Below are 15,404 nucleotides of genomic sequence, written 5' to 3'. Positions count from 1 at the left end.
CTTGATAATTCTATCAGTTTCTTACATTAGAGTACAGTCATGAATTAATCTACCAGTCGATGCATGTTCAGGATGTAGAGGAAACCAGAACACTTGGGCAAAACCCATGTTGTCACATTCAAACTCCACCCGGACAGTACCAGACTTTAAATTTAAAACTAAAATTGTGACCCTGGAGCTGTAAGGCAACACTTATCAAGTACATTTCTTTTCAGTTTGAAGCATTCAAAACATATGCCAACTGCTGTTTGCAATTTCCTGCAAAATCCACATCTTAACATTTGGTGTTACACGATTACGGAGAGAGGCTGAAACAAATAACATAGATGCATTTAGTGGGAAGCTACATAAACACAGGAAGGAGAAGTGAATACTTTATCACATCTAATGGAGAACATTTCTGATGTGTGCATCATGAACAACTTTAAAAATATTTTTTAGAGATGATTGTCAAGATTTATTCTGAGCATAATTTTCTAACATATTTTAATGTTTTGTTGCATGTGCTACTGATCATAGCTCCATTTCACTTTCCTCTACCATTTAATAATTGAACTTGAACATATTTCACCAACCCTAGAAAATGCTAACATTGCTTTCAGTATCCTATGTATCACAAATCAGTACCTTAAAATATATATTTTCTTTTATCGTCATGAACAATATTCAAACTCAAAAGTCTCTTTCATCGGGCTTACAGCAAAAAAAAAGTTAATTTAATAGAATCAGAATGGTGTCGTGAGGTAAAGGTAAATAAATAGTCTAACTTCCACCTTGCCCTTAAATTGACTAGGAAAATCTCTGGCATCTCTCTCCCTTTTCTTGAACTCTGTCTCCATCACAGGGGAAAGACTATTGACTGACGTCTGCTACAAACCCCCTAACTCCCAGTTATCTGGACTAGACCTCCTACCAATTGTGTCTCTCAATTTCTCCTTCTCCACCACATCTGCTCCCATGATGAGGCTTTCCATTCTAGGAGATCTGAGATGTCCTCGTTCTTTAGTAAAAGTAGTTTTTCCTCCTGCTGTCATAGATAGAACCCTCGCCCACGCCTCCTCTGTGTCCGATAGGTGTGTTCTTGCTCCCCCTCCCTCCCTCCAGACAGAACAAGGATAGAGTTCCCCTGGTCGTCACCTTTCATCCAACCAGCCTCCGCAAGTAATGCATCATTCTCTGAAATTTTCGCCACCTTCAATGTGATCCCATCACCAGTCACATCTTCCCATCCCTACCCCTTTCCGCCTTCACAGAGGCCAACCACTCCCTTCACATCTCTGTGGTTCCCTCATCCTTTCCCATCCAAATCATCCCCTCCCCAGCTAATTTTCCCTGCATCTGCAGGTGATGTAACACGTCCCTTTACCTCCTCCCTCACATCCATCCAGGGACCCCAGAGGTCCTTCCAGGTGAGACAGAGGTTCATGTGCAGCTGTTCTAACCTTATCTACTGAATATGGTGTTCCCGATGTGGCCGCCTTTACATTGGTGAGACCAAGTGTAGAATTGCCGACCATTTTATCGGAGGCTGACACTCAAATTGCCAAAGAATGCTGGAGCGCCCAGTTGATAACCATGTTACCTTCCTTTCTCATTTTCATACTAATCTTTTTGTCCTGGGCCTCCTTCATTGCCAAAGTGAGCCCAAGCACAAAATGGAGGAACAGCAGCTTTTATTCCGCTTGGGCTGCTTACAGCTTAATGGTATGAACATTGAATTCTCCATTTTAAGGTAACTTTCTACAAACCCCATCCATTCTCCATCCCTTTCTCCTGTTCTCCCCAACTCCCTCTCCTGGACATGCACCGATTTCTACCCTCCCCCTCCCTTCCACCAAAACTCCTTCCTCTGGCTTTGCAATTTGCACTTCTTTCCTTATCTCACACCTTTTGCTTTTTGACTCTGTCCAAATATCTTCCCCCTCCACCATCTGTATTTACCTGCCATTCACTAGGCTTTGTCCTGCCCCCACCTTTCTTTTAGTTTTCTCCTCGCTCTCCCCCACAAAAATCACTCTGAAGAAGGGTCCCTACCCTAAACATCACCTATCCATGTTTTCAGAGATAATGCATGACTCGTTGAGTTACTCCAGTACTTTCCGTCTTTTTAAAGAAATAGTCCCTTCTTGGTTATTCACATACTGTGCTATGTACATTGAAGAACATTGAATTTTTCACATTCAGCATTTGGTCATGGAATCTAAAATGTCCAGCAGACAGGAATGTGAACAGTGCCTATACCAGGCTTTAAAATAATTTCTTCCATCCCATTTCCATGACCTTGCCTCATATTTTATACCATATCCCTTCTAAAATTATTGAACCTGTTTCGACTACTCTTTCAGACAATTCATTCCAGATCATAAACATAATCTCTTGTTATTTTCACAGCTATCTTAAAAATGGCTACCATCCCATCTCCCTTAAAGCCTTCTCCTTTCACCTATCAATACCCTTCCTGATCTTGAATGAACCTTTCACATTTTTCCTTAACCTTCATTGGTTCTTGGTTCTTGGTCCTCCAAAATATTCCAAATGGAATTTAAACTGAATGTGGTTCTTCTAAGATGACATCGAACCATAGGCTCACTTTTGTCAAGAACTACCTTATACATGGGACTGGAAACAATTCCAATGAAATATAATAATAACTTCATTTAGCTTAAATTACATGGAGAGAGAGGAAGATGAAAGAATCAGTGTAGTAGTGCTTCATTTAAGTACTCTGAAATGGATAGGTGAATGAATATTTGATTATTTGAAGGGATATTTAAAACATATAATTAGTATCCATTATTACTCTGTTTTGTCACCAGGTTAAGTTGTGGTACTGACTGATCATGTTTTTATACTCATCATTTTTCACATTACGTTGGCGATGTTGATGTTGTAATGATGAACTGCTTCTGTGGTCTGATTTTTAAATCTCGTTTGTATGTAGACATCATGTGCTGCTGACCTTCTTCCTGTCATGCTGGCAAAAGCCAAGTACTTTGGCCTATCCAAAAACAGTCATGTTGCCATGGAATTTGATGGTACCAAAGTCAAATCTAGGTAATTGTTGAAATTTAACTTAAGAGTGTCACAAGTGATTATGTTATTTCCTAACAACAAAATTAATTAGTATCTTCTCAGGGTTGAAGGACGACTGAAAGCATCGTCTCATACAACATTCCCATTTATGTAATATAAAACTAATTAACACATTTTGCTCTGGTAATAAATTGGTAAATACAAAGAGTGCAGAAGAGTTATCATTTGTCCAAAGAAATAAATACTAAATGCTATTGAGAACTGGGCAACATAAACCTCTTGGAGTTCTAACCTTTATTTATTGAGCTTGAAAAACCTATAACGTTTTTAGAATTAGCTTTTGAAGTGACGTATTTGATTAAAAAAATATAAGATGCTCTGTTGCTTCTTAAATTATTTGGTAAAAAGGTACTTGTGATTTGATCATGATGACCAAAACATTGCCAGCAGTAAGCTGCTTATACTTGCTGATGTCCACGTAGTATGAATGAGCTTACCGTTTCCTGAATGCCGTAATATTGATCTTCTGATCATAAACTGGTAGGCTTTGTATCGTTGCAGGACTTTACATGGTGTAAGGCCACCAAAATAAGATCAACTACACAAACCACTGAAAATAGCATTCCATACCCCGAGGCTATCAAACCTGTCACGGACTTAGAAAACTTATAAAATTCACTGTCAATTCAGAAATGTTAAACAAAATAAATAATTAACAACTACTTTTAAAATAAATTATCTATAAGAATTAAAATCGTTAATACATAATACTGTTAAACAATTAAAATTGTTTCAGTGTTTGAATTCAATTAATTCATAAATTTGAGAATTACCTTGCATCTTCCCTTCTCCCTCTCAGCTGTTGCTAATTAACTTCAAAATAAATTAATTTAATGGTTCACTGGTACTTTATTGTCACGTGGACCTATGTACATTGAAATTCCTTTTTTTGCATACTTGCCGTTTCTGTTTATATTGACACTGGTTCAGTGGGCAAGTTTTCTTAAGATAAGCGTTAGAAAACTACAGGAAATTTTCTTTCCACCATTGGATTCTGTGAGATCCAATATCAGTAGCAGCCAGTAAATTTGTGATTTCAAAAATTCAGATGGGTGTTCTGAACAATGGAACTTAAGTGGAAAAATGCCAGCAATTCAGCATGTCATTTCATAGTAAGTTCTGGCCCAATAGTTTGATGATATTAGAGGAAACTGGACCAAGTGAAACCTCTCCTGCATTGGTGCAGCCCCGTCTCCTCCCTCCCTCCCTTCATCCCCTCCTCCCCTTCCCCAACTCCCCTTCCCCACCTCCCCTTCCCCTCCTCCCCTTCCCTTCCTCCCCTTCCCCTCCTCCCCTTCCCCTCCCCTTCCCCTCCTCCCCTTCCCCTCCTCCCCTTCCCCTCCTCCCCTTCCCCTCCTCCCCTTCCCCACCTCCCCTTCCCCACCTCCCCTTCCCCACCTCCCCTTCCCCACCTCCCCTTCCCCACCTCCCCTTCCCCACCTCCCCTTCCCCACCTCCCCTTCCCCACCTCCCCTTCCCCTCCACCCCTTCCCCTCCACCCCTTCCCCTCCACCCCTTCCCCTCCACCCCTTCCCCTCCACCCCTTCCCCTCCACCCCTTCCCCTCCACCCCTTCCCCTCCACCCCTTCCCCTCCACCCCTTCCCCTCCACCCCTTCCCCTCCACCCCTTCCCCTCCACCCCTTCCCCTCCACATTTCCCCTCCACACTTCCCCTCCACCCCTTCCCCTCCACCCCTTCCCCTCCTCCCCTTCCCCACCTCCCCTTCCCCACCTCCCCTTCCCCACCTCCCCTTCCCCACCTCCCCTTCCCCACCTCCCCTTCCCCACCTCCCCTTCCCCACCTCCCCTTCCCCACCTCCCCTTCCCCACCTCCCCTTCCCCACCTCCCCTTCCCCACCTCCCCTTCCCCACCTCCCCTTCCCCACCTCCCCTTCCCCACCTCCCCTTCCCCACCTCCCCTTCCCCACCTCCCCTTCCCCCCCTCCCCTTCCCCCCCTCCCCTTCCCCACCTCCCCTTCCCCACCTCCCCTTCCCCACCTCCCCTTCCCCACCTCCCCTTCCCCACCTCCCCTTCCCCACCTCCCCTTCCCCACCTCCCCTTCCCCACCTCCACCTCCCCCCCTCCACCTCCCCCCCTCCACCTCCCCCCCTCCACCTCCCCCCCTCCACCTCCCCCCCTCCACCTCCCCCCCTCCACCTCCCCCCCTCCACCTCCCCCCCTCCACCTCCCCCCCTCCACCTCCTCCCCTCCACCTCCCCCCCTCCACCTCCCCCCCTCCACCTCCCCCCCTCCACCTCCCCCCCTCCACCTCCCCCCCTCCACCTCCCCCCCTCCACCTCCCCCCCTCCACCTCCCCCCCTCCACCTCCCCCCTCCACCTCCCCCCCTCCACCTCCCCCCCTCCACCTCCCCCCCTCCACCTCCCCCCCCCACCTCCCCCCCCCCACCTCCCCCCCCCCACCTCCCCCCCTCCACCTCCCCCCCTCCACCTCCCCCCCTCCACCTCCCCCCCCTCCACCTCCCCCCCCTCCACCTCCCCCCCCTCCACCTCCCCCCCCTCCCCCCCTTCCCCCCTCCCCTCACCTACCTCCCCCCCTCACCTCCCCCCCCTCCACCCCCTTATCCTCCCCTCCCCCCTCCCTCCTTAGGAGATAGATTTAAACTTTTAAATGTGAATAACTTTAAATATATAACACCGATTTCAAACTTCTTCCATTAGATGGTGAGTAAGGTGGGCCTAAAATTGTCACGCTGTTGTGTACCGTTTTGGCTGTAATTCAGGAACAAACAAACAAACGAGTTTCAGTATATAGATGCCACTATTCTAAATATACTAAATATTTAGCCTCTCAGGTAATGCTTTGAAGAAAAAGAAATGTATGTAGATTTCTTTTTCAATCTTCACTCGCAAATTAGTTCATTAAAGGTGAATCTGTTTAGGTAGTATCTCCTTCATTAAAAATATCACTTCTTACTGAGGCAAATAATGAAAGATAAATCTGACAGATTCTGTTAAAGATTTACAATTCCATTCACAGATTTTCTTTGCTGCATTGGAACAATTCATTGTTTAAGGAGTTTTAAAGATTTATATATTTAAAATACCCTATCGTATCAGTGGTGCTGTTAATTAAATTAAAAAACTGCTTAATGTAACCATTTGTTTAAGATATGCCATTTTATACTTTTCTACAACTGAAATGCTATTTTAAATTACCTGTGGCTGTGTGATAATACCAAGCAAGAAAATAACTCTTCAGCGGTTTTTAATTCTATACTCATTGCAAGATACTGAGTGATTAATGATTCTGGTTTATTTGCAGCCTCATAATTGAGTTTGAAATACGAACAGTAGCGGAATCTGGTCTTGTATTTTATATGGCCAGAATTAACCATGCAGATTTTGCAACCATTCAAATAAAAGATGGAAAGGCTCATTTCAGCTATGACCTTGGAAGTGGAAACATGAGCACAGTTCTTCAAAAGAAGATAAATGATGGGGAATGGCATAAGGTAATAAAAGCAAATTAAAGTCCATTACTAATTTACCATTTTAAAATAGATACGAAGATTCAACCTTTTGAATTGTGCACAGGTGGAAACATTATACCCTCTCAAAGGTAAATATCAAATAAAACAAAGTAGTGGAAATATTCAGCAGGTTGGGCATTATCAGTGAAAAGAGAAAAACAGAAAGCGAATAGTGCCATAAAATTGGGTGGAATATTTTTAAAGGCCAACATATGACTTTAGAAAAAGGCAGAACATATTTCTCTTCATACCAGGAACATTGTTTGAATAATGACAGGAAAGTTGAGAGAAAATAAAATTAATTCATAATAGAAGTGGGAGTCTGAAGCACATTGGCTGAAATGATGATGGAAGCAGAAACTCTCACAATATTTCAAAGTTATCTGGATGAGTACTTGGAAAACCCACAATGTCACATTTTGAGAGCCTAGGGATTGGACGTAATTTGATTACTGCCTTGTGTCTCACATTGGTATGGTAAACCAAACGGCCTCTTTCTCTTTTGTAATTTTATGAATGGAGAATGCGGCATGGGGAAGTTCGAGCATTGAAGGGCAGGTATTCATTTGGTAGTCATGGATTAGTCTTACAATTGGGAATGTTGAATTGGTAGGGGCATCACTGTATTTCTGCAACTGGATTAATGTCTCCAGATATGACTTGCCCCGTGATAAGTAATACATGTTGATTTAAGTCTTGAATGCATAACAGAATTTTACGAGTAGCAGAAAGCTCTTTGCCAAGTATCTGCCAAGCGCCGTTCAATTCTGGATCAACAAGAAGCCAAAGTGGAAGCCCTGAGATAAAACAGAAGCCCAATGTTTGAAAACAGATCATAAAGATATGGCAGGCTGACATTAGTGAGATTATTTGAAAATATGCATGAATTGTAAAATGGAGGCATTGTTCAATTGAGATCCAGTGTGGTGAATATGAGGATGATGGATGAATGGTTGGCAGTCTGAATTAGGATAAGTAAACAGAGTTTTGAATGTTCCCAAGTTTACAGTAAACGGGGAGCCCATAGTGATGCATATGCAGCTATGAACTCTAGTGGTAGGCAAAGCATAAACAAGAGTGTAATTAAGGCTGGTGTTGTTATGTGGCCTGAGCAGGAATGCAGAAATATCGCCCAAAGCTCATCACAGTGATCATGTTTGCAAAAAGTTATGTTCAGCTATACTCAGTTGTCAGATTGTGTGGCCTGGCCTCATCCAACTGGAAAACTGCGAGGATTCTTGAGCATGTAGCCAGGACTCGAGGGCTTGAACTATAGGGAGAGGTTGAGCAGGCTAGGACTTTATTCCTTGGAGTACAAGAGGATGAGGGGTGATCTAATAGAGGTGTGTAAGAGGCAAAGGTAGCATAAACACAATCTTTTACCCAGAGTAGGGGAATCAAGAACCAGAGGACATAGGTATAAGAGGACGGAAAGATTTAATAGAATCCTGAGGAGCAACTTTTTTTACGCAAAAAGTAGTAGGTATATGGAGCCAGCTAATGCAGATGGGCATGGGCAGGTTGGTATGGGCAGGTTGGGCTAAAGGCTGTTTCCACGCTGTATGACACTATGTCTGCAGTGCTTGGCCTGTGGTCAGCAGCCTGACCAGCTTGGATTCTCCCCGTTCTCTTTGGGCTAATGAATTCTCCCAAGCTTACAGTGGAAAGTCGTGTTACTGCCAAGACAAGGCAGTGCAAGGCAGAAAACAATCTCCAGCTGGTTGAGGCTGGATTATCATTTCTGCTGGAGCATTTCCTGAGCACTGTTGCAACCCAGCTGGTTATTCCGCTTCTGTTCCTAGCAGTGGTCAGTTAATGAAGCCTCTATAAGTCAAATTGCTGCCATGGTGTTTTGGTTACCGAATTAGTAAAGGGGTTGCATTCTCCCCAAGCTTAGGTAGTCAGCTGAAGAGGAGTCCTGACCCAAAATGTCTTCTGTCCATTTCCCTGCACAGGTGCTGCCTGATCCATCAAGTTCCTCTAGCACTTTCTTTTTTACTTAGGAACACGGGCTTTCCATGTGCCTCTTCAGCAAATTCTGGTTAACAGGTTGCTTTTTCACATTTAGTCTACGGGTTAAGGAGGTGACCATTCAATTTTTCTCACCAGTACGCACTATCACTGGGGTTTAGTAGGTGGCTCGGGGGATAAACTTAAAGTGTGGGAGGCATTGATTTCAGAGGTGAATCAAGTACGAGTGTATTATGAGCAGGATACAGAATGAAGGATGGATTTGAAAATGCTGTGGAACTGGAGGAGTTATTCTTGTGCACGTGTAGTATTTCCCCAGGTGTGAAGGAAGAATTTCTTTAGTCAGAGGGTGGTGAATCTGTGGAATTCATTGCCACAGAAGGCAGAGAAAGCCAAGTCATTGGGTATTTTTAAAGCAGAGATTGATAGGGTCTTGATTAGTAAAGGTGTTCAAGGTTACAGGGAGGAGGCAGGAAAATTGGTTTGAGAGGGAAAAATGGATCAGCAATGATCAAATGGCAAAATAGACTTGATGAACCGAATGGTCTAATTCTGCTCCTCTGTCTTATGATGTGTCAAGACATTGTTCTAGCCACCCAGTTTCTCCTGGTGGAGTGAGACTGGCAAGAAAAAGATCAGAAATCCATTGTGGATTAGGCAATGTTAGCGGGGCTGGATGAAGTATTCATTCATTCATAAAGTATTCATCCATTCATTCATACTGCTTTCTTGGCATTGATAATGTATTTTTCCAGTGGAAGGGGGTGGCTGTGTGGGGAGAAAGCAGGGGATGGAAGTAAAATGGCTTGGGGATTGGGAAGTGCCCTTTTTTAAGGCACGACAGAGTGTTTCTTCATGAGGGTGGTATGTGGAGGCAGGTGGTAGGAGATCGTGGAGATGGAAGAGAAAGAACTTGTGAGGCTGGGAAGTGCTGTTTCTCAGGCAGTTCAGAGGTATACTGTACATACATCATAAATGTGAAAGTGACACTGTACTTTCAGATGACATTACCATGAACAAATGAATTAAAAAGGGGTAGGTAAGGAATTTTTTGACAGTTCTGTGGGGAAAAATTCATTATAAAAAATGTCAATGTTAGTTATTTTTATTTGATGATATCACATACTGTATGGCAACATTTAGCTAAGTGGAATAGAACTTAGAATTATTTAAATCAATTAACATTTATTTTTTGCAGATCAGTATTGAACGGAATAATAAGAGAGTAACAGTTACATCTGACCTTATTGTGGCAACTGCAGTCAGTCCTAAAAGTGCAACCATACTGGATGTTGAGGGGATGATTTATATCGGAGGATTGCCTAAGAGCTACACAACAAGAAGAATTGGCCGTGTAAGATGTGAAGCATAATTTTTTTCTTAAAAAATAAATATATATTAGTCTCTACCCCAAACCCTCTTTATTGCATGGCACCTTCTCTCCTGCATAACCAGTTTAAATTGACTTTACCTCCGTTACCAACACCAAAGCTAAGGGATTATTCCCGACTGTTCACATGATCTAAATTCTTCAGAAATTTAAACGCATCAAATGAATCTCATTTCTAATTTCTTTTGATGTAGTAGAAATAGTCCTGATATCTCAAGTCTCACCTCATAACTATAGTTGCGATCCCGGGTATCATTCAGGGTTTCTCATGGCTTTGGTGCATTTCTTTACCAGGATATCCAAAACTCTCTCGAGTGACCCAGTTAAAGTTTTGTTTCATATATTTCTCACTCTTTCACACAAAATCTTTATACACAATGATCAAATGTAATGGGTTTTTTCATCCTTTAGTTAACTATGTTAACTAAAAAGCACTTTAGTGCACATGTGTTTACTGTCCTCAGTATCTTAAACTACTTCTGGTTTTTGGTGATATCTGCTAAAAATTAAGTGAACATTGTTATACACAAAATTGTATTTATCCTATTTTATCCATTCATGAATTCCTTATTTTCCAAAAAAAACAACTTTATTTCCCTCATATTTTAGGTTTGTGTTTAGCATTTAGAAATACAATGTTTAGAGATACAGCTCGGAAACAGGCCCATCAGCCCACCAAGTCTGCGCCGACCTGTGATCACCTCATACACTAGCACTATCCTACATACTAGGGACAATTTACAATTTTACCAAAGCCAATTTACCTACAAACCCGTACGTCATTGGATGGTGGGAAGAAACCGGAACATCTGGAGAAAACTCCATACAGATAGCACCCGTAGTCAGGATCAAACCTTAGTCAAACCTTAGTCTCTGGCGTTGTGAGGTAGCAACTCTACTGCTACACTACCGTGCTGCCCCTAATGTGGCTCCCCATGGCCAAAAATAGATCCGATGAAAACAAGCAGTCTCTTTATTGACTCTGCAATATATACCAGCAATCATTTCCTTTAACTACTAGTTTTCTGAGCATTAGTGCTCCTGCATTTTCAGTTTTGTCATGTGTAAATTATTCTATGGGGCAAACACTTTTGTCAGTTCCTTCTGAAAATCCATGTGCACTCCAATTACTGAAGGCGCTGTACCTTTCTGCAAAAAAAATTCATTATTTTTCAGACACATTTAGCCTGCAAATATCACAGTCCTCAAACACAAGTAATTGGTATATTTCAGAAAATTGGAAAAATTTATGTCTGAATGTGTTCTATCATCTGTTCAAGTAGTCAGCAATATTTCCATAGCCTACACATTTAAATTTAACAGGAGAGGTTTTGCCTTGTACCAATCTGAAATGAAAATCCGGATCCTAGCATTGTAATGGCAAAGCCATTTCCACATCAAGAGTGGGTTCAGTGTTTTTAATGGGTGAATGTTTTGAAGCACCTCCTTACTGGGTCCCTTCACTGGCTGCATCCGAGTATTTAAAGGGGGAGTAGAGCTATTATCATATTTTGAAACTATTGAAATCATATTTGAAACTCTAATACACAGGGAAAAAATTATCAAAAAATTAGACCACTTTAAAAATAGCCGAACTTCACTCAGAATTGTTCATACCATTTCAGCCTACACTACAAATGAATATAGTTACATAGATGTCTTCCCCCCTTCGTTCCCAACAGTAGTCTGAAGAGGACTCCAAAGTTATTTTAAATCCTGATCATCTCAACATACATTGGTAGTTAATGGTCTGTTTATTCTTTTTTTTTTCAACACAGGTGGTCTACAGTATAAATGCTTGCATTCGTAACTTTAGATTGAATGACAAAACCTTTAACTTGGATAATCCAGCATCCAGCCTAGATGTTGGCACCTGTTTTCTCAACAGTCAGAAAGGAACTTATTTTGATGGAACAGGATTTGCTAAGACAGGTATAAATATTAAATTCATATTTCTTCCATTTGTTTTACGCTCATGTTAATCAGTTATCATTTGAAAACACTGCCCTTGCAAATACAGTTGCTATGCACTCTTTCAGATTACGTATGCAGTATACACAATCTCCAAAGTGTGCCTCCCATTCACAAGTCTATTGCAATTTAAGGGCAGAACTGCAGAGTTTCTGTCACCAGTGTATTTATCAACTATTCATCTGATGATATTTAAATACCAACCCTACTTCCCAGCCCAACTCCATCTTCCGATTTGTACTTGCCACAATGTACTTTAAATTGAGTTTTAAAAAATCAGTCTGCATAGGGGTCCTGACCCAAAATGTCATGTCCATTTCCCTCCACAAGTGCTCCCTGACCCATTGAATTCCTCCAGCACTTTGCTTTTATACTCAAAATTCCAGCATATGCAGTCTCTTGTGTCTCCACTGTACTTCGAATTGACATTGACATTAGGAGCTTGAAACAAAGTTAGGACAGAAAGTCATTTCTGAAATATCTCAGCATTGCCAAACATAATATAGTGGCAGATTCTCGGTTTCTTGAGAATGTTATGTGAAGGGAGTTCTGGTTGAAGTACTCAAGGCTCTGTTGGAGGTAAATGTGCTGGAGATAAACTTTCCAGATTAAGTTGCAGAGATCATCTTATTCAGTGTCATCTCCAAATTTATGTTCTGTAATGAAATTTATTTTCTTTAAGACTCCTATCAACATTTTGTTGCTCTTTTCTGATGTATTTGTAATGCACCACTATTCATGAGATTGAATATGATTCAATAATTTTGCATTTGGGACAGAATCCATGATTTGCCTTCACATATATTTTAAATACATGCCAATGCATAGAGGGCAGTAGGTGGTGCTTACAAAATAATTATTGGAGACCGTTTATATTTGACTATGATGCATTGAAACTAAGTGATCAATTTGATTCATTACTTCATTTTAACTTCATACATAGAGTCTCTTACAACCATTGTATGTTCTCTTGTGCCAATTCAGTTCAGCGTTATAGAGTTGGAACAGATTTACAAATCGAGTTTGATTTCCGCACATCTCAAAGAGATGCCGTCCTGTTGGGAATCAGCAGTCAGAGAGTAGATGGACTTGGTATTGAACTAGTCAATGGAAAAGTAAGTTATTGTCATGTATAATGGAAATCATTTGATTTGCAAGCAGCAACAACTTGTATTTGTATAACATATTTAGTGTAAAAATACAAGCCAAAAAGCTTTGCAGGACAGCCTTCAAGGGACCACGTCTAAGACCAGATTATGGTTGGTTACAGAAAATAGAGGTGTTTATAAAGATAATTAATGAATTTAAAGTCTTGGCAGCTGAAGACACAGTTAAATGTGGGATGATTAAAATTGGGGAAGCACAAGAGCACAGAATTGGACGAGTGCAAATATATGTCCAAGTACTGGAGAAAGCTTAAACCAGAGGGAGGTGTGTGATCATGGAGAAGTTTGGAGCAAGGAAAATAACTTTAAAATTGAGGTGTTAATAATTCATGCTAATATAGGTTAGTGAGCAATTTTTCTATTGGATGGTTCATAACTGTGCATAAGAAGGGATATATGGATGCCACCTGTTAGAGTGCAAAATAGGAAATCTTTACAAAAAGAAATGTTCAGGTATTTATATATCTTTTCATGATTATTTCAATAAGATCTCAACAATGCTTTCCCTAATACTTTTTCTTTCCTTTCATATTTATGTTAGATATTTGTTCACAATGATAATGGAGCTGGTATATTTACAGCCGTCTATGAGCCTTTGCAGTTCAATGAGTTGTGTCGTGGACAGTGGCACAATGTGGTAGTCAACAAAATTAAACACATTTTGGAACTGACAGTGGATGGAAAGAAAGTAGAAAGCAGAAGTCCAAGTGTAACCTCCACAGCAACTGACACCAATGATCCAGTCTTTATTGGAGGATATCCAGGTATGCACAAATTCATTCCAAACTGTTTTCATTGTGATGCTTCATGACCAATTGCTACCATGAAGTTGTCAAGTTCTTGAAATTTTGCCCATCTGTGTGGAAAAAATGCCCCCACATTTTAAAGACTTTGATGCAACTGGATGATTTACTGAACCATTTCAGGGCCAGTTGAGAATCCACTACATTTCTGAACATCAGGGTTCACAATGTTCCCAGATCAAGTCTAATCTGTGAAGATATCGCTGTTATAAAAGAGTTTTTTTTTTTTTACAACAATCGAATAGCTTATTTAATCGACTAAGATGCATTTCCTAATGATCAAAGAGAAACAGAAATATAAATATTGTAATAACTTACAGGTACAGTGTTGTGCCATATTACTAATTTATAATATTGCAAGAGCTATCCTTCATTTTTATGAACTAGCATAATACAGTGAACAAACAAATTGTATTTAAATGTCCTATAATTAGTACTTTACAGGGCAGTTCAAGAGCAGCAGCATCAATTTTTAAATGTTCAGTGCTTAACGTTTGACAACAGTTCATGTGAGATATATTTACTGAATACATAGGGTTTTGACTGTGCTGGATATGAAGAGTTGAATAAGCCAGGTTTAAGTGATCATTTAGTTACTCCCTAGAATAATATATTCAACCACGTCAACAGATTCTGAAACTATGTAAGAGTAAAATAAATATACTATTGTACCCGCTTGCTCATAGGTCTGCTGAAAGGTTTACAACGTTAAATATCTCCCGAGATGCTGCCTGACCTGCTGAGTTACTCCAGCATTTTGTGAATAAATCGATTTGTACCAGCATCTGCAGTTATTTTCTTAAATAAATATTAACTTTTCTCATCAAATAAGCTGATTAAATCACTGAGTACTCCACTGTTACTGCAGATTTTCTGCAATTGCACCTCTGTTGCCCTTGTCTATAATAACTCAATGGTGGAAATAATATATATATTTTTTTATTTCAGGTGACATGAGACAGTTAGCACTGACCATTAATACTCCTTTCAAAGGCTGCATTCGTAACCTGAAACTAATGAAGCCAACTCAGACAATTGAAGTGGACTTCAGCAAATCAGAGGAGCTCAAGGGTGTCCAACCGCACACATGTCCTGCATAATGAATTACCCAGGATGCTTTAAACAAAGATTAAATGTTACGGTTCAGAATAAGCCTGCACACAGCAAAAATAATTTTGGAGACTTAAATTAAAGAATATCTTCATGTTACTTCACTGTAATTCTTTATTTTCTCTTTGCTAAACATTACGGGATAGAACAGTACAGAAAACAGCAATATCACCTGCCTGTTGTATGACACCCCTGATACTTAATTGCATTGTTGCCAGTGAAATTAAACACCAGGCACAGCATTGAATAATTCTGAGTTTTCATTTATTCAGTAAAATTAAAAATAAGTACTTTTTATCCTATAGATGCCCTTTGCCTATTCATTATTTGCATTATGTAGTCTCCCATTAATTTTGCTGCTTGTCTGTGTGCAAGAATGTAATCTGCAGTGTGGAATATGATATAACT

The 15,404-nt window shown here is 40.8% G+C and overlaps 1 protein-coding gene across 1 annotated transcript in view; it reads left to right on the top strand.

Annotated features, from left to right (window-relative positions):
• Positions 1-15,404, top strand: part of lama2 (laminin, alpha 2) — a 292,372-nt gene extending 276,968 nt beyond the window's left edge. Inside the window, exons 57-63 of the mRNA XM_078399541.1 lie at positions 2,942-3,054; positions 6,378-6,567; positions 9,755-9,910; positions 11,725-11,878; positions 12,902-13,032; positions 13,625-13,847; positions 14,835-15,404. Of these exons, the coding sequence (XP_078255667.1) occupies positions 2,942-3,054; positions 6,378-6,567; positions 9,755-9,910; positions 11,725-11,878; positions 12,902-13,032; positions 13,625-13,847; positions 14,835-14,986 (1,119 nt within the window). The 3' untranslated portion in view covers positions 14,987-15,404. The remainder of the gene's footprint in view (positions 1-2,941; positions 3,055-6,377; positions 6,568-9,754; positions 9,911-11,724; positions 11,879-12,901; positions 13,033-13,624; positions 13,848-14,834) is intronic.

The sequence above is a fragment of the Rhinoraja longicauda genome, chromosome 5 (genome assembly GCF_053455715.1).
Source record: "Rhinoraja longicauda isolate Sanriku21f chromosome 5, sRhiLon1.1, whole genome shotgun sequence".
Classification (NCBI taxonomy): domain Eukaryota; kingdom Metazoa; phylum Chordata; class Chondrichthyes; order Rajiformes; family Arhynchobatidae; genus Rhinoraja; species Rhinoraja longicauda.
Note: the sequence above shows the minus strand (reverse complement) of the source record. Positions and strands in the feature narration are given on the sequence as shown.